The sequence below is a fragment of the Leptodactylus fuscus genome, chromosome 11 (genome assembly GCF_031893055.1).
Source record: "Leptodactylus fuscus isolate aLepFus1 chromosome 11, aLepFus1.hap2, whole genome shotgun sequence".
In the NCBI taxonomy this organism is placed as follows: Eukaryota; Metazoa; Chordata; class Amphibia; order Anura; family Leptodactylidae; genus Leptodactylus; species Leptodactylus fuscus.
In genome coordinates, this window is record NC_134275.1 from 27,520,518 (window position 1) to 27,545,818 (window position 25,301).

A 25,301-nucleotide genomic window follows, 5' to 3' on the forward strand; every position below is an offset into this window, starting at 1 on the left:
GGGCATAAATACATAAATAATGCACAAAAATAACAAAATAATTACAAAACCTAAAATAAAAAATGTGTACAAATATAAATACCAAACACCAAAAATTCATAAATAAATACCTAATTAGTGTATAAATACATATTAAATATTAAAATAGTTAAACTGAATATAAGTAGTGTGAGATGATAAATTTATGTACTAATAATATACTAAAGTGTACAAAAAACAATATAAATATAAAGTGCACGTTATAAATACAATAATTAATATATATATATACAGTGATAATAATAAAGTGAATGAGTGAATAAAGGTGCGAAAAAAGTGCTAATAAAAAAATATATAAAAAAAAAAAAAAATAAAAAAAAAAAAATATTAATGAAAAATATTAGTAAAAAATAATAAATAAAAAATAAATAAAAATTGAAAAAAATATATATAATATAATAAAAAAAAATAATATATAAAGTAAATAAATAATAATAAATAAAAAAAGAAATAATAATAATAATAATAATAATAATAATAATAATTAATAATAATAATAATAATAAAAATAAATAATAAATAATAAATAACACATGAAAAACTAACCAAATAAATAAATACCACAAATACAATTATACATAAATGCCCACATTTAATATACATTTATAATAATCAACTGTACACCATTTAAAATCCAGCAAGAGCGGCGCCAGCAATGTCCAAACCACTGCAACCACAAGATCAGCGCCGACAACCACCGAACCAGGACATCAGGTAGATAGTAAAATGTCCGATGCATATCAATATGCTCTTATATCAAATATGTTCCAAATCTGTTTGTATTCAAAAAATAAAATTCAGCAGAGACGACGCCAGCAAAGATCCAAAACACCAAGGCAGCGGAATCGACACCTGACAACCACCGGACCAGGACAGCAGATAACCAATGGAACTTCTCATGTACGTAAATCTACAAAGACAACAACAATCAATGAACTAATACACACAAAACATACATAAAATTAAAACATACACAATAAAAAACCGCGATAGAAATCACAAAAAGGGCTTAAAACTAACCATTTCATTGAGACCTGCTGGAGTGGATGTATTTAATTCAACTATCCAGCGTGTTTCCTTGCGCAAAAGCGCTTTTCGTAAATCCCCACCTCTACTCCCCAAATGGACTCTGTCAATCCCTCGGACTTTAAATCCTCGAGGATCACTCTGGTGGAAGTCCCGAAAATGCCTGGGTACAGGCTGCAATTTCTCGAACTCCCTTGCACGTGCCGAAGCCACAATTTTGCCAACATGTTCAAGTACCCTAATTTTAAGTGCCCTAGTGGTCATTCCAATATAAATGAGTCCACATGGGCAAGTTGCATAGTAGATAACTCCCTCAGTGTTGCATGAGATATGTTGTACAATTTTGAATTCTCTGTCCCCCCCTGAGTTCGAAAAGGTGGAGGTGCGCAGCATGTACTTGCACGCTGCACAGTCTCCACAACAAAAAGAACCCCATGGAGGACCACGGCTCCCAAAAATATATTTTGATGTATTAGGAACATAATGACTGTTTGTCAGAATGTCCCTTAAATTCCTGGAGCGTTTCCATGTTATACAGGGATAAGATGGCAGGATCTGTGATAATTGTTGGTCTGTGTGTAAAACATTCCAATATTTGCCAACAATATCACGTATCATCTTCCACTGGCAATTGAACCTCGTAACCAGACGTACATCCTGGGAAGTAACCCCAGTGATGTTTTTCTTCCTCGGTTTGCTTACCAGTAATGAGTCTCTGGGAGTATTTCTTGCTCTCTGATATCCATCAATTACAGATTTATAGTGATATCCCCGATTAAAAAATCTCTTAGACAGATCTTCAGCTTGATGTTCAAATGTTGCATCATCGGAGCAGACTCGTTTCATTCTCAGGAATTGGCCGATGGGTATGGCTTTTTTAACTTTGGGATAATGAGAAGAGGTGGCATGAAGCAAGGCATTGGTGGATGTACCCTTTCTAAAGACATCTGTAGCAATGGATCCATCTCTTTTACGTTTAATAGATATGTCCAGAAAATCAACCTGATCATAACTAATGGTAGAAGTCAAATGAATATTACGGTCATTGCAGTTGAGTGCAGACAAAAAAGAATCTAGTTGTGACGTGGAGCCCTGCCAAATAAATAGCACATCATCGATGTACCTTGACCACAGCAGGACCCTCTCGTACCCCTCAATATGTTGAACCACTTCCCTCTCCCACAGCCCCAGGAACAAACTGGCATATGACGGGGCACAAACGGCCCCCATAGCTGTTCCCTGGAGCTGTAGGAAGAGGCGGTCCTTAAAAATGAAAAAATTATGTTTCAAAACAAAATCCAAAAGTTCCAAAATAAATACTGTTAAATCAGGATCAAAATTAAGAGAACGTAAAAAATAATCCGATGCTCGAAGGCCCTGACTGTGGTCAATAGATGTGTACAGGGACTCCACGTCACATGTCACCAGACACATATCGCTATCCAACTGCAATCCGTTCAGTCGACTCAAAATATCAGTCGAATCTCTCGTAAAGGATGGCAATAGTTCCACACATTGCTGCAGATAGTAATCAACAAATCTTCCAAGGTTCTCACAGAGGCCCCCAATCCCCGAGACGATAGGACGTCCCGGAGGATTGGAGGCACTGAATTTCAGAAGCAGTTGTCATGGTAAGACAAGTCCTTAAATTCTATTCCATGAGTGCGAAAATCACTGTACTCACTAGAAGAATTTAACTATTTAGCTCAGACCTGTATGCTACAATTGTGTAAGGACAACGTGACAATAATTTGTAAATTGAGATGAATTAGGTCTGTGGGTTTAAGAAGCAATGGTTAAAGGGGTTGTATATCCATTTTTTCAAAATAGTCACTAATATCAGATTGGGAAGGAGGGGGGGGGGAAGCAACACCCAGCACCTGCACGTTTATTGGCACATATGAACAGCTGATTGGTGGGGGGGTGCTGAATGTCTGATGCCCACCATCCCATACTGGAGCAGCATCAAAAGGCTAGATGTTTCCTTTAAAGGGGTTATTCAGCTTCCAAAAATTAATTGCAAATGTATCCACAGGAGTGCTAAATATTTACAGTTCCTATGTGCAGTCTTTGTTCGACTTTATTTTACTTGCTGATCCTTGTATCATTGTTCCTTCAATTCAGTGAATCTGTGGATAAACTACGTTTCCCATGATTCATCTGCCTGCTCTCAGTATCTGTGTACCCTTCCCTTCTCCACTCTCCCCTGCAATGAAATCAAGGAAATAAATCGCTCCCACATCCGAGGTCACATGATACAGTGATGTTTCATTTGCTGGATGAATTGCTCACTGGGATGGGTAGTTAGCTTGCAAACAAAATATCACCGCTGAGGGCAGTTACCTGAAAATTAATCAGATAAATGAAAAGAAAAGGTGCAATACTCACGTCACTGATTCCCTTCTCCCCCTGTTCTGTTGCCATTCAGTTTACCTGCTAATCTTTCCTTCCTGGTCCCTCTTGACAAATGGGAAATGGTCACTCAGCCAATTACTGACTGGCTGGCAGAGTCGCCATTTCCTATGTATTGTGACAGGACCAGGAAGAAGAAACCAGCAGACACTTGGTACTCACTGGAATGAGAAAGGCAGAGTCAGGTAAGTGGAACATAATATTCTCCCCACTTGTAAGAAAACCTTTTTAAAGGCACTAAGGCCCCCCCCCCCCCCTTATTGAAGAACTCATATAAGAAACATATTTGGTCTAACCTTCATAAAGTTATTGTAAGACTCAATCAGAATGTTGTAGGATAGACAGAGGTAGCGCACACTCCTCGTGTAGTGTGGTGCAGTGCAGCAGGATTCTCCAATCCAAGACCACGGCACTCACTTCATTAGATGCAGTGAAAAAGTTTTATTGTTGCAGTATAACAAATTTGCATAATTGTCCTCCAATGTATAATAACACTAGCCACAATAAATTATGTAAAGTTGGGTGGCGACATTTCAGTTACCAGAGCAACCTTTCTCAAGCCCACTTTGTAATGCAGAGGAGATATAGATTGCGGTAGAGCCATGTACGCCGGGGTTCATGTAGACACGAGGACAAAAAATTCCAGGAAAACAAATGCGCTGCTGTAGGTTAATAATCCTTTATTAGGTTAATGGCGACGCGTTTCGAAACCTAATCAGGTGTCTTCATCAGGTCACCTGGTGGTGCTAGTGGATAACAACCTAGCATGCTCCCAACCAGGAGTAATGTGAGAGTCTTGACGAGAGGGTGCATGGACCCTGGCATACGTGGCTCCACTGTCATCTATATCTCATCTACATTACAGAGTGGGCTTGAGAGAGGCTGCTCTGGCAACTGAAAAGTCACCACCCGACTCTGCATAATCATTTATTGTGGTTAATGTTATTCTACATTGGCAGAAAATTATGCAAATTTGTTATATTGCAACAATAAAACTTTTTCACTGTATCTAATGAAGTGAGCGCCATGCCTTTGCTACTGTCATTCAGAATGTTGGACCTAATAAAGTCATGATGTTAAAAGTTAGACAATGCAGTTTTTTTTTTTTTTTTTTTTTTTTGTGGTAGATTTTGTTGCGGCTGTGTTTTTTTGAGCCAAAGCCGGGAGAGGATATTTCCCCTTTCTTTTTAAGTCATTCTTGGCTTTGGCTCAAAAAAACGCAGCAAAATCTACAATAAAAAAAGTTGCAATTCAATTGCATAACCTAAAGGGGTTTTTCCATGAACATAACCGTATTTAAATTTGTAGGCCCTCCATACGGTAAGCTTAATCTGCTTAAAAAAGTGGTTACCTTCAAAAACCCGTGGACCCCATAGACCTGTGATGGTGAACCTATGGACACAAAGCCCTTTCTGTTGTCATGTGCGCTGTTGCCTTGCTCGCTCACTAACAGGGAATCCGGTACAGAATTCCCCATTAGTGAGCGATTGCTGCATTCAGCTGTATGTGTAAATGCATATATAGCTGAAAGCTGTCAGTGTAGGCTGCGGGTCCTTGTGACTATGGCCTACACTGACTGCAGAGTGTGACCTCTGCCCCGACGAAGGCGCGATGATGTACAGTCCTATGAAAAAGTTTGGGCACCCCTATTAATCTTAATCATTTTTAGTTCTAAATATTTTGGTATTTGCAACAGCCATTTCAGTTTGATATATCTAATAACTGATGGACACAGTAATATTTCAGGATTGAAATGAGGTTTATTGTACTAACAGAAAATGTGCAATATGCATTAAACCAAAATTTGACCGGTGCAAAAGTATGGGCACCTCAACAGAAAAGTGACATTAATATTTAGTAGATCCTCCTTTTGCAAAGATAACAGCCTCTAGTCGCTTCCTGTAGCTTTTAATCAGTTCCTGGATCCTGGATAAAGGTATTTTGGACAAACAATTCAAGTTCAGTTAAGTTAGATGGTCGCCGAGCATGGACAGCCCGCTTCAAATCATCCAACAGATGTTCAATGATATTCAGGTCTGGGGACTGGGATGGCCATTCCAGAACATTGTAATTGTTCCTCTGCATGAATGCCTGAGGATTTGGAGCGGTGTTTTGGATCATTGTCTTGCTGAAATATCCATCCCCGGCGTAACTTCAACTTCGTCACTGATTCTTGAACATTATTCTCAAGAATCTGCTGATACTGAGTGGAATCCATGCGACCCTCAACTTTAACAAGATTCCCGATGCCGGCATTGGCCACACAGCCCCAAAGCATGATGGACCCTCCACCAAATTTTACAGTGGGTAGCATGTGTTTTTCTTGGAATGCTGTTTCTTTTTGGACGCCATGCATAATGCCTTTTTTTATAACCAAACAACTCAATTTTTGTTTCCAAAATGAAGCTGCCTTGTCCAAATGTGCTTTTTCATACCTCAGGCAACTCTATTTGTGGCGTACGTGCAGAAACGGCTTCTTTCTCATCACTCTCCCATACAGCTTCTATTTGTGCAAAGTGTGCTGTATAGTTGACCGATGCACAGTGACACCATCTGCAGCAAGATGATGCTGCAGCTCTTTGGAGGTGGTCTGTGGATTGTCCTTGACTGTTCTCACCATTCTTCTTCTCTGCCTTTCTGATATTTTTCTTGGCCTGCCACTTCTGGGCTTAACAAGAACTGTCCCTGTGGTCTTCCATTTCCTTACTATGTTCCTCACAGTGGAAACTGACAGGTTAAATCTCTGAGACAACGTTTTGTATCCTTCCCCTGAACAACTATGTTGAACAATCTTTGTTTTCAGATCATTTGAGAGCGGGCTGTCCATGTTCGGCGACCATCAAACTTAACTGAACTTGAATTGTTTTGTAGAAAGAAATGGTCCAAAATACCTTCATCCAGGATCCAGGAACTGATTAAAAGCTACAGGAAGCGACTAGAGGCTGTTATCTTTGCAAAAGGAGGATGTACTAAATATTAATGTCACTTTTCTGTTGAGGTGCCCATATTTTTGCACTGGTCAAATTTTGGTTTAATGCATATTGCGCATTTTCTGTTAGTACAATAAACCTCATTTCAATCCTGAAATATTACTGTGTCCATCAGTTATTAGACATATCAAACTGAAATGGCCGTTGCAAACACCAAAATATTTAGAACTAAAAATGATTAAGATTAATAGGGGTGCCCAAACTTTTTCATAGGACTGTAAGTCATCAGTGTCTGCAATCAAAAGAATGCTCTTCATGGGGCTGCATACTATGTAAGTAGCAGATAATACTGTGTGGGGGCCTACTGTGGAGTATATAATACTGTGTGGGGGTCTACTGTGGAGCATATAATACTGTGTGAGGACTCACTGTGAAGTATATAATACTGTGTGTGCGGGGGACCTACTGTGGAGTATATATTCAAAAAAAGAAAAAGACATGGACTGCACATCCAAATCTTATATATTGATCTAGTGCTTCTCAGCAAATTCTACAATACTGAACATGAGGTTCTTAGTATACATATTGATCAAGGTGCATAAGCCCACTAGCCACTTCACGGCAACCTCTTTATAGTGGGTCCCTACTCTACTGCGTGCGGCTACTGTGGAGTATATAGCACTGTATGGGGACCACTGTGGAGTATATAAAACTGCATGGTGGCCTACTGTGGAGCATGTAATACTGTGTGGGGGCCTACTGTAGAGCATATAATACTGTATAGGGGCATACTGGGGAGTACTTAATACTGTGTGAGGACCCACTGTGGTGCATTTAACCCCTTCCCGACATGCGCCGTAATAGTACGGCGCATGTCGGGTCTGTAACTATGGCGACTGCCCGGGAGCCGGGCGGCCGCCATAGCCGCCGGGTGTCTACTGCTTTAAGCAGTAGACAACCGGCTTTAATGCCTCCGATCGGTCCGGGGATTAACCCCTCCGGCACCGCGATCAAAGGCGCCGGAGGCGCCATTTTCCCGGCGGCGCATGGGCGCCGCCATTTTGGCCGGGATCGCCGGCTCCTGGAGCATGCTCCAGGGCTGACGTCCCGTTGCCATGACAGCCGGGAGCCTTGTACAGGCTCCCAGGCTTGTCTGCAAATCCTCTCTTTTGCAGGCTGGTCTATGCAGCCTGCAAAAGAAAGGATGCTTTTTTTGCAATGCATTGCAATGCATTAGCATTGTAATGCATTGCATTAGTGATCAGACCCCCTGGGGTTCAACACCCCTAGGGGGTCTAATAAATGAAAAAAAAAAAAAAAGTTAAAAAAAAATATAAAAAAATATAAAAAGAATTAAAAGTTCAAATCACCCCCCTTTCCCTAGAACACATATAAAAGTAGTTAAAAACTGTGAAACATATACATGTTAGGTATCCCCGCGTCCGAAATCGCCCACTCTACAAATCTATAAAAATATTTTTCCTGTTCGGTAAACGCCGTAGCGGGAAAAATAGTCGAAAGTACCAAACCGCCGTTTTTTCACTGTTTTGATTCTGATAAAAATTTGAATAAAAAGTGATCAAAGCAATAACATTTCCCCGAAAATGGTAGAACTAAAAAGTACACCCGGCCCCGCAAAAAAAGATGCCCTATACATCCCTGTACACTGACGTATAAAAAAGTTACGGTCGTCGGAATATGGCGACTTTTAGAAAAAAATTTTTTTAACACAGTTTTGGAATTTTTTTTAGGGGTCAAAATGTAAATAAAACCATATAAATTTGGTATCCCTGGAACCATACCGAAACACAGAATATAGGGGACATGTCATTTTGGCTGCACAGTGAACGCCGTAAAACCAAAGCCCGTAAGAAAGTCGCAGAAATGCATTTTTTTCTTCAAATCCACCCCATTCTGAATATTTTTCCTGCTTCCCAGTACATTATATAGAATAATTAATGGTAGCATCATGAAGAAAAATTTGTCCTGCAAAAATTAAGACCTCATATGGCTCTGGGAGCGGAGAAATAAAAAAGTTATGGGGTTTTGAAGGAGGGGAGTCAAAAACGAAAAACGAAAATCAAAAAATGCCATCGGCGGGAAGGGGTTAATACTGTCTGGGGGCCCTACTGTGGAGTGTATATTAATGTGTGGGGCCAATGTGGAGCATATAATATTGTGTGGGGGGCCTTTTATGGAGTATATAATACTGTGCAAGGGCCACCCGTGGAACATATAATACTCTGGGGGCCACTATGGAGCACATTGTACTGTATGGGGGCCACTGTGGGGCAGATTGTACTGTCTGGGGCTCCCTCACTATTTATATCACACATTATCTGTTTATAGCAGAATTGATATTATTGCGAGCTGTAATAATATGAAACAGATCCTGTGCAATGTAAATATGAACATTAATTGTTCAAAAATACCAAATGCAAAGACCTTTACCTTTCTGTTCAAAGTTGTTTGTATCATTGAAAGCTTTGTAAAGCCCCATTCACACGACCATATTTTGTGGTATTAAGTAGAGATGAGCGAGTAGTATTCGATCGAGTAGGTATTCGATCGAATACTGCGGTATTCAAAATACTTGTACTCGATTGAGTACCACTCGCTATTCGAATGGAAAAGTTCGATGCAGAACCAGCATTGATTGGCCGAATGCTATACAGTCAGCCAATCAACGCTGGTTCTTCTCCTACCTTTAGAAGTCTTCTCCGTGCAGCTTCCCTGCGGCGTCTTCCGGCTCTGAATTCACTCTGCCAGGCATCAGGCCTGGGCAGAACCGACTGCGCATGTCCGCTTGTAGTGCGGGCATGCGCAGTCAGCTCTGCCCAGGCCCGATGCCTGGCAGAGTGAATTCAGAGCCGGAAGACGCCGTGGGGATGCTGCACGGAGAAAACTGCTCGGAGGATCCAACCCGACCCTCACTTGTGGACTTGGTAAGTATAATTTGATCGAACGTTGCCTACCCCTGAAACGAGCATTTTCCCCCCATAGACTATAATAGGGTTCGATATTCGATTCGAGTAGTCGAATATTGAGGGGCTACTCGAAACGAATATCAAATCTCGAACATTTTACTGTTCGCTCATCTCTAGTATTAAGGTTAAATTGCTTTGTTGGTACTTTGCGATATTTTAGTGGGTTTTGGTTTGCAGTTTGGGCACTCTGTTTCTAAAAGGTTCACCATCACTGCCATAGACTATAATGGGGTCCACAGGGTTTCTATCCGAAAAGGGTAAAAAATGGAAAGAGAAAAGCACTTGCAGTGCTTTTTTCCTCTGCATTTTCCAAGCACAGTGGTACGAGGCATGAGAAAAACAGTGGACATAAAGAAGAGATCTGCAGAGATGAGCAGCCACATTAGGACATTTTCTAGAGTATCCCATTTATCACCTATCCTAGCCTTTCTGTTGGGGGGCAATGATCTGCCTGTTTCTCCTCATTAACAGAACTGTGGTAGAGAAGACTTGTAACGCAGAACCCACTGAGTCAACAAGATGGAAGAGAGGAATAACAGTGCACATGCTTGACTGCCTCTCCATTTGCCATATGTGTTAAATCTGTTTGGTGGGAAAGCTGCTGCCCCCCAAACCAATAATATGGGAGATGTTGGGGCCTAGTCATTAGAAATATACCTTTGTGTAGCAATGCAAAGATTATTCTCATTATGGATGTGTATATCCTCCTGCATGTGCACTGGGGGGGGGGGGGGGCTCATTTGCCAGATTTATCTACAGAAACACAAGTGATATGTCTATTCTCTGGAATCATTGCTTAATGTTGCCCATTAAACCGTGATTGACATGTTCAGCCTCTGTCTGCATCACAACTGTCTATAGGCAAAATTGGCAGACCAGGGTCCACCTTTGCACTTGCAGCCTGATTTGCATATTCCTAAATAGATTATTACCTTTATATTGCTTAATCAGTATGTGGCCATGGAGGCATGTTTCTGATAGAATATTTTTAAAGGGATAGTGCTGTCAGAAAATGACCTATGCCCCACATAGTATCCCGCTTCCCAGTGGCCCATCACGCAGTACATGCACCTTAGTGACCCTCAGATAATGTTTCCCCGTGATCCCAGACACAAAATAATGCCCCTATGCACCTAATAATCCTCCCCACTGGACCCCAAACACCTAATAATGTTCTCCTGTGACCCTCAGATAAGTAATGTTGTTCAGTGGCTCCAAGGTAAGTAATAATATCCTCCAATTCTACAAGTAATAGTGGTCCAAGTGAACCCCTGACATCTAATAATGTCCCCAGTAGCCCCCTGACAAATATTGTCCGCCAGTGGCTCACTGCCAACTAATTCCCCCAGTGGCCCCACATTGTAGTTGTGTTATATAAATAAAAAACATTTACCCATCCTCGATTGCTGGATCTTTATGATCCTCCTCCTCTGCAAATCGATGCAGCAGGTCTTTATCAATAGAGCAGGTAGCTAAAGCCTTCTTGCTGCTCTGTTCTATTCTACTGCATCAGCATCTTAAAGATGCCAATGTAATTAAAAGGCATGCGGCCATTTCCCCATTGGATTGTCGCAGCATGTTGGTTGAGAATGATAAAGTCATTACGTAGAGAGGGGGATATATATATACTGTCACCTATGACTGGTGGATTCAATGTCTTACCTAGAAGTGAGGCGACTGCTGCAAAAAAATTTCTTACAGAAAATGGGTAGTCTCAGCACATAATTTTTTTTTTTTTTTTTTTTTGCCAGAGTCAGAAGTATAGCATTTAAATTTTTTAAAATGACATAAACCTTGATTTCAAAAATAGGTCATTTTCTGGCAACACGTTCCCTTTTAAGTCGGTCTGCAGGTATTCAGCATGCAAACTGTTTTGTTGCTAAGTTCAATCCATTTATTTATTTATTTTTACAATATAAAGTACGGCTAGCATCCCTGAATACTGTAAGGTTTATTGTTCCTGTGTCCTCATTGAGCTTGTCTGTATCACATTCTGAAAGTACCGTCTTCAATAGTAGTGTCCACCATGTACACACAAGCTCTATATACACTATCCAAACAATAGGCGCAAATGTCATGTTTGGTAACATTCTTGATAAATCCATTTATACTGCTCCTTCCCTCACCTCTGCACATTCAGCGCCGCTGCAGACTCAGCTGCACAGAGCTGGGTTTCATCTCACGTTCACGATGCTATTGCTTTGATGGAGAGAATTTCCACATTTCCCACACAATCAAAGCGAATGCATTGACTGGAGAGGCTTCTATTTGTGCCGCTAAATAGATTTCTCTCCTGAGCAGGTAAAGTGTTTTAATTAATATTGGAGCTTCTCAAAACAGCAATATTTATGAAGATCGCTCAGGTAAGCATCCATTCTGTAGAAGGACTTAATAGAGCTTTAATGGGTTGACCTGTCATTCGATTTCATGTCTTGCATTCATAGAGCAGTCACTGCAGAAGGGGAGAAAGGGCTTTTTATAAGCCAGCATATTCCCTTAACCATTTCCAAGTTATCAACAGCTTCTGCTAAACAAAGGCAGTTCTGAATGAGGAGAACACTTGAGGGCATAGAAATAATCCGAGGCACGTCTGTATGTGTGATTGGTTCCATTGTGACACGACCAACCGCTTGCTGCCTCCGTATGAAGTGAGTCAACGTTATTTAGCCAACATTCTTTGTGGCTTGGCAGAATGAAAAGATTATTCAGATATTCAATTAAACTCTGAATAGGGTCTCTCTGAGAATCAGGTGAGTTAGACAACGACATTGACATTCATCAATGCAGTGTCTTTATGGTTATTATGAAATAACCTCAGGAACATGGAGATGTGTGGCTTTTATTTAGCAAAATGTTTCCGTGTAGCAGTGGAAAAAAAAAATTCTTGAGTGCGACAGAAGTTGGATTTCGAAAAAAAAAATAAAAAATAACAACCTCCCCAGCCTCATGTTAGACACAGAGAGCGGGGAATGTGCTTTGTAAATATAGCAGATAAATATAACTCTTAACCCTTTAGGTTTATGATAAATGGCTCTTGACTTCTACTGGTTATTGTTAGACATAACAACCTACATAATGTGCATCTAAATGGGCACATATCCTTCATGTTCTTATGACCAGCGCCGGCTTCAAGATTTTACAACATTTTGTATTTATTCGGAAATTAAAGGGAACCTGTCACATGACTTTTCCATCATTAACTAGCCCCAGCATGTGATCGCCTTTCCTATGGTGCCCATAGTCAAAGGGGATTGGGGAGCAGCTTCATCTAGTCATGCAGTCATCACATTAAAATCACAGCCTCTGAGGCCATCAGGTATAGGGTATCAGGTGCACATCAGACAGTGAGGGACATGTCAGGGTGATGAAGATGGTCCCTGTCCTTTGTGACTATTAGGGTATATTTACTTATTCATAAGTTTTTAAAAGCTTATATAAAGACTTATTATACATAAGAAATGTCAGTATTTGATGCTGTACATGCTGGGCTCAGTTTAGGGTGGAAAAACACCTGACAGGTTTCTTTAAGTTTAAAGCATCAGGTGATTTCTGCTGCCCTAATTCTTGTGAGCAGGGTATCAGAGAGAGAGAGAAGCTGAGCTCTGTGATGTATAGGGTTATATGACAGAGGGAGAGAAGCTGAGGTCTGTGATGTATAGGTTTATATGATAGAGGGAGAGAAGCTGAGCTCTGTGATGTATAAGGTTATATGATGGAGAGAAGCTGAGCTCTGTGATGTATAAGGTTATATGATGGAGAGAAGCTGAGTTCTGTGATATATAGGGTTATACGATAGAAGGAGAGAAGCTAAGCTCTGTGATGTATAGGTTTATATGATAGAGGGAGAGAAGCTGAGCTCTGTGATATATAGGTTTATATGATAGAGGGAGAGACGCTGATCTCTGTGATGTATAGGTTTATATGATAGAAGAGAGAAGCTGAGCTCTGTGATATATAGGTTTATATGATAGAGGGAGAGAAGCTGAGCTCTGTGATATATAGGGTTATATGATAGAGGGAGAGAAGCTGAGCTCTGTATAGCTCTGTATAGGTTTATATGATTGAAGAGAGAAGCTGAGCTCTGTGATATATAGGGTTATATGAAAAGCTTAGCTCCAAGATCAATAAAAAAGGGTACATCTGTTATAATACAAAAAAAACCCTTTACACAGAGTGTAATGGGTGACAGAATATGGCTATATATATATATATATATATATATATATATATATATATATATATATATATATATTCTATATAAATTTAGCATTTTCTTGATCATGGTAACCTACAAAACAAACACGTAATTTTTACTGTACAGTGGATGGGTAGAATCAATTTAAAAAAGTGCAGTGTTTTTCCAATTCCCTTCTCCACTCCCATTTATATTTTTATATTTTTAAAATTTCAGAGTAAATTGTAAGAAATATGAATGGTTCAATTAGAAAACACATTTAAGACCATAGAAAACAATCCACTATATGCTTCTGCATATATAGAGCTGAGCCCTTTCCATACCTACCAGGTACAGCTAACAGCCACAAATGTTGTCAAGGACAGTGATAAAAAAAAGAAAAAAATCTCATCGCCCCCTTTCCTTAGATCACATCTAAACTAAATAGAAAAACATTAGGTAACCCCATGTCCGAAAATGGCCGAATTTTTAAAGTGTAAACCTATTTATCTCATGTGGTGAGTGCTGTAGGGTCAACATTTCTAAATGTCTTACTTTTTTCACCATTTCACCTAAAAAATAAAATGAAAAGTGCTGAAAGCATCAGACATTCCCAAAATGATATCAATAAAAACATTTGTTTGCAAAAAAATTATTTTTACACAGCAGCTTACACAGAAACCTAAACAAAGTTTTATATGGTTTTAAATTCTATAATTTTGGTATAACTGTGATTGTACTGACCCCCAGATTATAGGGAATGTGCCATTTTTACCACACATTGAATTCAATAAAATTTAAGCCTGTAAGAAAATACCACAATTGCAGTTTTTGTTCCCAAATCCAATCTGTTCTGAATTTTTCACATATTACCAATGCATTGTACAGAATGTTAAATGTCGCCATTAAGAAGTACAGACTGTCCCGCAAATAAATAAATAAAATAAATAAACCCTCATACAGCTATGTGATCAAAAAGTAAAAATTTATGGCTTTTTTGGAATAGGGGAGGCAAAAACAAAACACAAAATTGGGTTAATAAATATGTGAAAACCATATCATTGTCAGTTAAATAATCTGGTAAATTGATATGAATTGTTCATATTTTTAATATCTATCCCCTTTTATCATTCAGCGTGACTCAGCTTTAGCTGTAATAATTAGATGAATTTGCAACCTACAAAAGATTGGAGACCTCTTGTGTAGGCAAAATAATAGGCATTAGTTGAGCAAGTATTAACGTGGAAGGATAAGTGTGGGGGACTCATCTTCCATTCCTCTATTCAGTTGTGGAAGAAGAATTTTTGCCGCCACATGTGTTTAGAAAAATTGATAAACAATAACAGTGCTCTATTGATCAGCATAGCTTTTTATCATACTCTGAACGGAAATGCTTTGAAAAAAAATTCCTTGTTCTATAAAATAGCATTTCTTCATATGAAAAAGACCAGTTTATTCTCATCATTGCCAGGAATGTTTCCGATTTCATTATGATTGCTACTATTTTCAGCAGTCCTGGTTATGCATATTTGTATGGATTTTTCAGCATTTTGCCCCCTGAGCAGCCTGGTCATGGGTATTTTAAAATCCTAGATTTTGGTCATTTCAGCTGACAATGGAGTATATAAAGCCAGCCATACACATTGGGGGAAAGTATTATCCAATCTCTGCATCTACATGTTAGATTTCCAGCTGCTCATCATGGTTGATATAGAGGAATCAGTGAAAATCTACTGTGCATGTGCTGGCTGGATATTTTCAGATGGCTGTCGGTCAAAAATATCAATGTTTTGCATGATTAGTCACTTTTTTATTATTATTTTTTGTTTGCTATTCCATCCCCCCAACTGGTCAGTGTGTATAGTTATCCATCTTATTCTGTTTAACTTCTTCCCTGAGGAGCTGAACCAGTGCCCTGGATGGACTTGAAATGTAAAGATAAAAAAAAATAAAAAATCTTTATGTGTAAAAAAATAAAATAGAATTCAAGATCCAAAACATTCTTTTTTTAAAAAAATGTTTTTAAATAAATATTTGAAAATTGCAGAACTATTAAATCATAAAAGTAAAGATCCCATATGGTGTCTATCTTAATGGGGAAAAAAATCAACCCTGATATTTGTTTACATTCCTCTAAAAAAAAAAAAAGGGGAAAAAAAGCAAAACTTGTATGTAGAAAGGAAAGGGATGGGAAGCTGGCATCATCCTTGGAAATAGATATAAGTATATCAATAAAGCTGTCAAGGCCATGACTGAACCAGAGTAGGCCATGGTGAAGTATCTTCTAAAGAGAGCTAATGGATGTCTTGAATAGTACTAGAAGAGAAACATTCAAAGTGAATGGTAGATCATTAATGTAATTAATGTAAATGATGCTATATTTATTGATGGTTATTATTGTTTTTATAATCGACAGATGAAAAGTTCTTGGAAAACCATAGTTTAGCGAAGAGTGCTCAAGAGAAGGTCAACTCTGCCCTCCTGGAATACACAATCTGCCACTATCCCCATTGTACAGACAAGTATCGTCTACTTCTTCTAAGGTTAGCTGAAATTCGATCCATCAGTATGCAAGCAGAAGAGTATCTTTACCACAAGCACCTTAGCGGGGAAGTACCCTGCAACAACTTACTAATTGAAATGCTCCATGCTAAGCGAGCTTGAGAGGCCCCATTCAGAAGTGACTCTATAGTAAAGCCTTCAAGGGATTGCTCTGCTTAAACAAACCAGGGACTCTGCAAAGAGTGAGATCATTTTTATCAATGCTGCCTGTCCAGAAAAGAAAAAAAAATCTTTGGTGATGTATTTAACCTATAGTATTGGAAAGTTTCAGATTTATTTTAATATAATTGTGGCTCTTTACTGAGTGTTCTATTATATGTAATGGCTTTGATGCCGTTATTTGTTGTGTTTTTGTTCATGACAATCGAAATGCTTCTTAATAATGTGAAAAAAAAACCAAGAAAAAAAAACAAAAAACAGCTACATGTGTGGGTGACCTGTAGGTATGTTTATTTAATATAGTCGTAAGATACCATTTTATTATTTTACCTATGTCTAAAGTTAAGCCATATTGGTCTGGCTTGGTGGCCAAATCCATTTTATTCAGATATGTTGTGAATGTGTTAATAGTTCTGCCCAATACGTCGAAAGCACATATTTTAAAGGATCCAACAAATAAAAGACTATTGTATTAAATATACTGGGTAACTTTTTTTTTCTTGAATAAGTCTAATATTTTAAAAAAAAGTTTTTTTAAAAAAATAATGCCATCAGATCTTTGCACATATTGCTATGAGAAGTGACTGTCTGTTTTTTTCATCACGATGTAAAGGTAGTAATGTAATCTGGTATTTTCTTGTTATATGATGTAACATAGTATTTTATCTGCTGCCTGAGGTAAAAATGGAATGTTTCCTCCACTCTGAGAAAAATAAGTGTCCTGCTCAATCTTCTTCAATGTTCATGAAATTGGGTGATCATTTGTGACCAGTCCTCCATTTACTTACAAAGGACTGACTGAGTTCACTGCAGTATAAAAATACATCAAATGTATCCCAGTTGATGATAAATCTGTTTCACATACAGAAAAGTAACCTTTCCTCGGTTGCAACACTTGAAGCTCTATTTTCCTGAAAACCTCAGTTTCTTTCATTCAGAATTCAAGGTCCTTGCAAGATGAATCTGGTGCAGCATAAAGAAAGAATATATATTAAGATATTTGAACCATTATTCTGGAGTACTTTGCAACATTTTAACCGCCAAACACTCACATTACAAAAAACACCTTGAAAATATGACTTTTTATATTGCAGATTTAGGATATAAATTGGGTGCCGTATATCTACGTTAATCCCTCTCTGCATTGCCGCTTTCATAACTTTTTTTAATTTTATGTCAAAAGAGACCTTGTTAGTTTGTGGGTATATGACTTTTTGATCAGTTTTTATAACTTTTTGACAGGGGAGATGATTAGAAAACATGAATTTGATGGATTCTTATGGATATGGCGATACCAATTGTATTGTTTTTTACATTAACAAGGTAAAAAAAGGCAATTTGTACATCCCATTGTAAAACCACTTAGTGTGCTGCAGTTAGAATTGACTGCAGCGTATAAGGGGTTAAAGGGCAAGCGTGCTATCTAATCGATAATGGGGTTGGGAGTGATATCATGAACAAGTCCATGGTACACCATCTACTGGGGTTATCTGACGTGAAAAGAACAAGAAAATAAAATTTATAAAATATATATTTTATATTTTATAAAATATAAAAAAAAAATAATAAATCATTCTCCTCTCCCTGCATATTGTCAGCTGCATGTATTCACCTGTAAACACCGGATAAAGTGAATGCTGCAGGTCTAGTTAGCTCCAATATAATCAGTGATTTCTCAAAATCTAAGTAGAGTACAGACATTTGCTTGGTCTTGTAAATCTAAAATTCTTGGGTTTAAGATAAGACCGGGAACTCTAGCTCCCACAGATTTGGAGTTAGAGATGTTTAAAGTGACTGCTCCTGATAAACTGTTATGTTTGCGCCTGTTAATCTGTAAAATATCCATTTGTTAAGGGTTGGTTTTTTTGTGGGGGGTTACCCCAATATACATACAAACTGCCACTATTGTAACAATCTGACTAACACAAATCGAATCTAATACTCATGGACCAGATATCATTTCTTTAATGCTTTGCTATTTTTCTTGAAATAGTTATATAAAAAACCCAAAACTTAACACAATGCTGAAATTTTTACCAATCTCTTTTATAATTAAGCAGTGATCAGTAAAATGACTGGAAAAAAAACAATGCTGGGGACAAATAAAAGGGGCACGAGGAAATACTTGTGCAACTAGTAGCAATTAGAATGTGAATGGCAACAACAATACTACTACTTGACTTTGATGGCACTACCAGTATCTACAAGGTTGTTTTACCTCCTGAGAATGAAGTAGTCAGTGGCATGGCATAACTAGGAATAGCAGGGACCCGTGGCGAACTTTTGACATGCCCCCCCCCCCCGACCGACACGGAAGACATCGACCGACCCCCTCCTACACATTTCTGCGCGTTCTATTATCCCTCATAGTGGCCCCTGCACACAGTATTATGTCCCTTAGTGGCCCGAAAAGACCCCCGAGCATAATTATAGCAGCGGTAGCAGCTGTCACCGGGCCCCTAATGTCCCAGGCCCTGTGGCAGCTGCCTCCGCTGCTATGGCGGTAGTTATGCCACTGGAAGTAGTCATTTTTGACTACTTAGCTTCCTCATTTCCATCACAGAAATATATTGCATGCAAGAGGGATGTGATCCTCCTCTAATGTCATAACAGGTAATTTACCGCAGAGCCTTCCTGGACTGTCAACTGAAGTCTCCATCATCTTCACTGACACATATTCTTGGCACTGATGTGGCACCTGCTGAGAAATCTATTTCTCCTAGTCAGAGCAGTCATTCTCTTTTTGATGAAATGGATGAGAACAGTCTGTACTTTTTTTGCAAGTAGAGGAGTCAGAGGTGGGAGAGGAAGACATGACTGTTGGTTACAAATGCAGTAGTGGCAAGGAATGTGGTACTACTACCGGTAGTACTTAGCAGTAGAGATGAGCGAATACCGTTCAATCAAGTAGGTATTCGATCGAATACCAGGCTATTCGACATATTCGATTGTGAACGAATACCATGCGGTAAACGCAGTAAAACTTTGTATTACCTCCCACCTTCCCTGGCGCTTTTTTTGCACCAATAACTGTGCAGGGGAGGTGGGACAGGAAAGAGGAAAATGTAGGCATAAAAAAAAAATAGGAAAAAGCCATTGGCTGACGAAATCAGGTGACATCGGATTTATAAGAATAGTGTCAGCCATGCTCATGTCATTTGCGGCTTGGAGAGATAGGGACAGACATTGTGCTGAGGGTCAGAGAAAAATTTTAGCTTCTGCTAGGCAGGAAATATTCAGCAACACTGCTTGAAGAATTTATAAACACTATCAGCTTATAGGCTCATCCTGCAGAAATTTCTGAAAACCACTTTTTAGGGCTGAAATTCCGTACCTCTGGTATCTCTTCTCTCTATCTTATAAAAATGAATTCTGGTCTGTCCGTCTGTCCGTCTGTCTGTCTGTCTGTTCTCTAATGCGAACCAAACGACTGGACCGATCTTCACCAAATTTGGTACAGAGATACTTCAGATATCCGGGAAGGTTTAAGACAAGACTCCAACTCGCTTGGATGTACCGTTGCTGAGATACAGCATTCCAAACACAGTGCCCCCCCCCTTAGCCAATACAAACCTGCAAGTCTTTCACTCATATTCCAACTGCAATACACACGGTCACTCCACATGCACAATACAACACTGATATCCAAACTGAGATACACGCATCAGAGGATTAGATACACAGATCAGCACACAGTATCACACGCCAGAGGATTAGATACACGGGTCTGCACACAGTCCCACACACCAAAGGATTAAATACGCACTTCTGCACACAGTTCCACACACTGAAGGATTTGATACGTGCATCTGCACACGGTTCCACATGCCGAAGGATTAGATACAGGCGTCTACACAGAGTTCCACACTCCAGAGGATTAGATACGCACGTCTGCACACATTTGTACACCCCATAGGATTAAATACACGCGTCTGCAAAGAGTACCACATGCCGTAGGATTAGATACACGCGTCTACACACAGTTCCACACTCCAGAGGATTAGATACGCGCGTCTGCAAACAGTTGTACATGCCATAGGATTAGATACACGCATCTGCACACAGTACCACATGCAGTAGGATTAGATACGCGCGTCTACACATAGTTCCACACGCCGAAAGATTAGATACGCGCCTCTTCACACAATACCACACAGGGGAGGATTAGATACGTGTGTGTGCACACAGTACCACACTTTGGAGGATTAGATACATGCCTCTGCACACAGTACCACAAGCCAGAGAATTAGATACGCGTCTCAGCACACAGTATCACACAGGGGAGGATTAGATATGCGCGTCTGCACACAGTACCACACGGGGGAGGATTAGATACGCGCATCTACACACAGTACCACATGCCATAGGATTAGATACGCGCATCTGCACACAGGACCTCATGCCGGGGGATTGGATACGCGCGTCTACACACAGTTCCACACGCCGTAGGATTAGATACGCACCTCTTCACACAATACCACACAGGGGAGGATTAGATACACGTGTCTTTACACAGTTGTACTTGCCATATGATTAGATACACGCGTCTGCACACAGTCCCACACACCAGAGGATTAAATACGCACTTCTGTACACAGTTCCACACACTGAAGGATTTGATACGTGCATCTGCACATGGTTCCACATGCCAAAGGATTAGATACAGGCGTCTACACACAGTTCCACACTCCAGAGGATTAGATACGCGCATCTGCACACAGTTGTACACGCCATAGGATTAGATATGCGCGTCTGAACACAGTACCACATGCAGTAGGATTAGATACGCGCATCTACACATAGTTCCACACGCCAAAGGATTAGATACGCGCCTCTTCACACAATACCACACAGGGGAAGATTAGATACGTGTGTATGCACACAGTATCACACTTTGGAGGATTAGATACATGCCTCTGCACACAGTACCACAAGCTAGAGAATTAGATACACGTCTCAGCACACAGTATCACACGGGGGAGGATTAGATACGCGCGTCTACACACAGTACCACATGCCGTAGGATTAGATACGCGCGTCTGCACACAGTACCACATGCCGGGGGATTGGATACGCGCGTCTACACACAGTTCCACACACCGTAGGATTAGATACGCGCCTTTTCACATAATACCACACAGGGGAGGATTAGCTACACGTGTCTTCACACAGTTGTACACGCCATAGGATTAGATACACGCGTCTGCACACAGTACCACATGCCGTAGGATTAGATACGCGCATCTACACACAGTACCACATGCCGTAGGATTAGATACACGTGTCTGCACACAGTACCACATGCCGTAGGATTAGATACACGTGCGTCTACACACAGTTCCACACGCCGTAGGATTAGATACGCGCCTCTTCACACAATACCACACAGGGGAGGATTAAATACGCGCGTCTGCACACAGTACCACACGCCAGAGGATTAGATAAGCGTGTCTGCACACAGTACCAAATTACATAGGATTAGATACGCGCATCTGCACACAGTACCACATGCCGTAGGATTAGATACCCACGTCAACACACAGTTCCACATGCCGTAGGATTAGATACGCCCCTCTTCACACAATACCATACGGGAAGGATTAGATATGTGCATCTGCACAAAGTACCACACCAACAAGGATTGGATACTTGCATCTAAACACAGTACTACACGGAGAAGGATTAGATACAGCTTTACTCCAGGTATCCATAACAGCTGATCACAGGTTTTTCACTGACATCCAAAATAAGATACACATAATCACATGACGCTTATGGACATACACACAAACCACATACAAAATACAACAGTGCAAAATTGGACAATTCTTATGGGGCCACTACACAAACATAAAATGTAATATACCCGTGCGAAGCCAGGTCCTCCCTCAAGTATAGTATATACTTGGGCTGAAGCAACAGAATGGTCCTGACACTCTAAACACTGCTGGGGTAAGTCACAACTCCAAGATAGGGGTGAAAGAATTACTACTGGGGGTGGCAGGGCTGAATTGGCACAAAGGGGCACACAAAAAAGAACTCTGCTTGTGGGCTGAAGCAACAGAATGGGGCATAAACGTAAAATGCAGGGGCCCCAATCTATCTATAACTCAAAAGAAAGCATAGACACGCAGGTTTTATCATGAAGTTACAAGTAGAAGAGTGGCCCAGCAAGTGACAGTTAGGGTTCATTGTGTACACTCTATGCCACAAAAAAGGCTAACTGGGGGGTATACTTGCACCCCCTCGCAAAATCACCCAAACCTCAGCTGGAGGAAGCCTCCACTCACCCCAAGGGCCTAAAACCCTGCATGTACAAGGCAAATAAATGACCCCAAGGGCCTGACACTATGATGGTGTTAGGCTCCAGTCACAGAATGGGGCATAAACTTGAAATGCAGGTGCATAAATCTAACTAGAACTCCACTCACCCCAAGGGCCACAGGTCCAACTTCTACACCAAATACGTGTAAGGTGCAGAGGGATCAGAGGGGACAGGGCTGTGGTTGGCCAGGTACTCACGCAACATACGCCTATACTTTTCCCTTCTGGTGACAACTAGGCCCCTCAGTGGCGGTAGTTTGGCCAGGGGGGTATATTAACGTGTCCTGCACCTTGGAGAGTGTTCCCCTGGTGGTTGTGGACCAGATAGCAGTTGTTAGCCTCTTGGAGGAAATCTCCTCTCTGCCGCCAGCGAGGGTTGACGGAAACATTTCCATCATATTCTGCACCCGATGCATGTGGCAATCATTTATGTGATTGTTCCTCTCCCCTACCAGAACGAAAGACGAGATGCTATTTTTATACCGGGGTCGAGGATTGCAAAAATCGAGTATTGGTTGCTCTCCATGATGTGAACAATGCCTTTGTCTCTGGAAAAGCAGCCCAACATGAGGTCAGCCATGTGTGCCAGAGTGTTACTTGGCATGACTTTGCTGCCCCCACAGGAAGGTTCACTCTCCATTTCCTCCACTTTCAACTCCCCTTCACACCATCCACGCTGAAGCAATGGGATGCACTGAACTTCCCCGCTAGCCTCGCGTGGGACAGTGACATCAAATGCCACTTCATCCTCCTCCTCTTCATCCAACGGTGAGAAGATGACAGGAGTGTGCTCTGAATGTTTTCTGGCTAGCAGCAGCTACTTTAGACTTACGAAAATGGCCACACTTTCACCAGTATATCAGGCACAATGGGGTAGGTTTTTAAAAATCTTTCCACCAACAACTAGAAAATGTGGGCCATGTGTGGACCGTGTTTGAGTCTGGCAAGCTCCAGAGCAGCTACTAGGTTACGGCCATTATCACACACGACCATGCCTGGACCCAGGTGCATTGGCGAGAAAGACATTGCCGTTTCATCTAGGATGGCATCCCTCACCTCGAGGGCAGTGTGTTTTCTGTTGGCCAAGCTGATGAGCTTCAGCACAACCTGCTGACATCTCCACACGCCAGTGCTGTAGGTGGGGGTCGATGTTGCAGAGGAGGAGTAGGCTTTCTGAGAACCCCTGGCATGAATTTTGGGCTGGGAGAGGAGATAGGCCACCCCAGTTTGCGAGCTGGGCCCAGCCTCCACTACATTCACCCAGCCTGTCATTATAGAGAAGCAGCGTCCCTGACCACAGGCGCTTGTCCATGTTTCGGTGGTCAAGTGGACCTTAGAGCAAAGCGCGGAACTCAGGGCCCGACTGATGTTATGGGACACCAAGATAAGTAGTGACGGCTAGGGGCAGCATAGCGAGGTGCTGCAGCTGCCATCAGGTCACGGAAGGCCTGAGTCTCCACTAGCATAAACACCCACATCTCCAGGGCCAGCAGTTTTGAGATGAGGCCGTTGAAGGCTTGGGCATGTGGGTGGGTTGCGCTTTACTTCTGCCTGCAATGAAACACCTGGGAGATGGGGAGTTGCTGGGAAGAGGCGCATGATGGTGCAGGAAAAGAGGCAGATGAGGGTGAACTCCCCAAAGTGTCAGAGGCAGATGTGGAGGTGTTCAGGCTGGTGGTCTGGACTGCAGTACCAGCACTGGAAACAGTGGAAGAGACAGTGTCGGCAACACCGGCTGACGATTGTCCTGCATTTGCTCTCTTCCACTGAGCCCAGTGCTTGCCTTACATATGACGGTGCATGGCTGAGGTGGTTGGTTGCTTTTCTCAGAGGCCCTATTCAGTTTTGAGTTGCACAGTGTGCAAAACGCACTCAGTTTGTCCTCCATGCATACGTTGCAAAATCTACACAACATCGAGGGAGGTGGCCAACATGGGTGAGTGGCCTTGTTGGCTCTGGCCTGGCTTCTGTGGAGCAGCTGTCCTGTGCCTCTGGACATGCCTCTGCCTCTAGCCACCTTTGTTAGTGCTCTGCTTGCCTCCACATCTACACTGCTATCCCCGCTAGACATCACCCCTGTCCAGGTCAGGTTAGTGACCTCGTCATACACCACCTCCTCTTGTAATTCCTTTATAGGCTCCTCCTCCTGCTCACCGCACAAGCTCACGCTGTTTGCCTACCCTGATGTCACCTGTGTCTCGTCATCGTCACTGAGGATGGGTTGCTGGTCCACAACAACAAAATCACCAGGAGATGGCGGATGCTCCAGTGTTTGGGCATCAAGACACACAAAGTCGTCTGTTAGCTCCTGGGATTCATGAAGTGGTTGGACAGAGTGAGGGACAGTTAAAGGACCTTAAAACATCTCCTGGGAGGGGAGAAAGATGGGATGACTCTGTTGGGAAGATTGGGCATGTTGGGAGGAAGGAGGGGCAGACTCTTGGGTATGAACACGACTGGAGGTAGTGGCTGTATGGCTGGTGGAAAAGCAGCTGGAAGCATTATCTGCTAGCCCTTGTAACACCTGTTCCTGGTGCTTAGGCCTGGTCTGCGTTGTACCCTGCACCCTGCTTAACGTTGCCATCAAGCCAGGGATTGTGGATGAGCACAATGCTTGCTGCCCCTCACCAGTAGGCATTACATCTGCAGTAGGTTGACCGCGACCTCGGCCCCCAGCTGGACTTCCTG

At 41.4% G+C, this 25,301-nt stretch overlaps 1 protein-coding gene across 1 annotated transcript in view; it reads left to right on the forward strand.

The window, feature by feature from the left end:
• Positions 1-16,232, forward strand: part of NR5A1 (nuclear receptor subfamily 5 group A member 1) — a 100,806-nt gene extending 84,574 nt beyond the window's left edge. The window contains exon 6 of the mRNA XM_075259382.1: positions 15,985-16,232. Coding sequence (XP_075115483.1) covers positions 15,985-16,232 — 248 coding nt within the window. The remainder of the gene's footprint in view (positions 1-15,984) is intronic.
• The last annotated feature ends 9,069 nt before the right edge of the window (positions 16,233-25,301 follow it).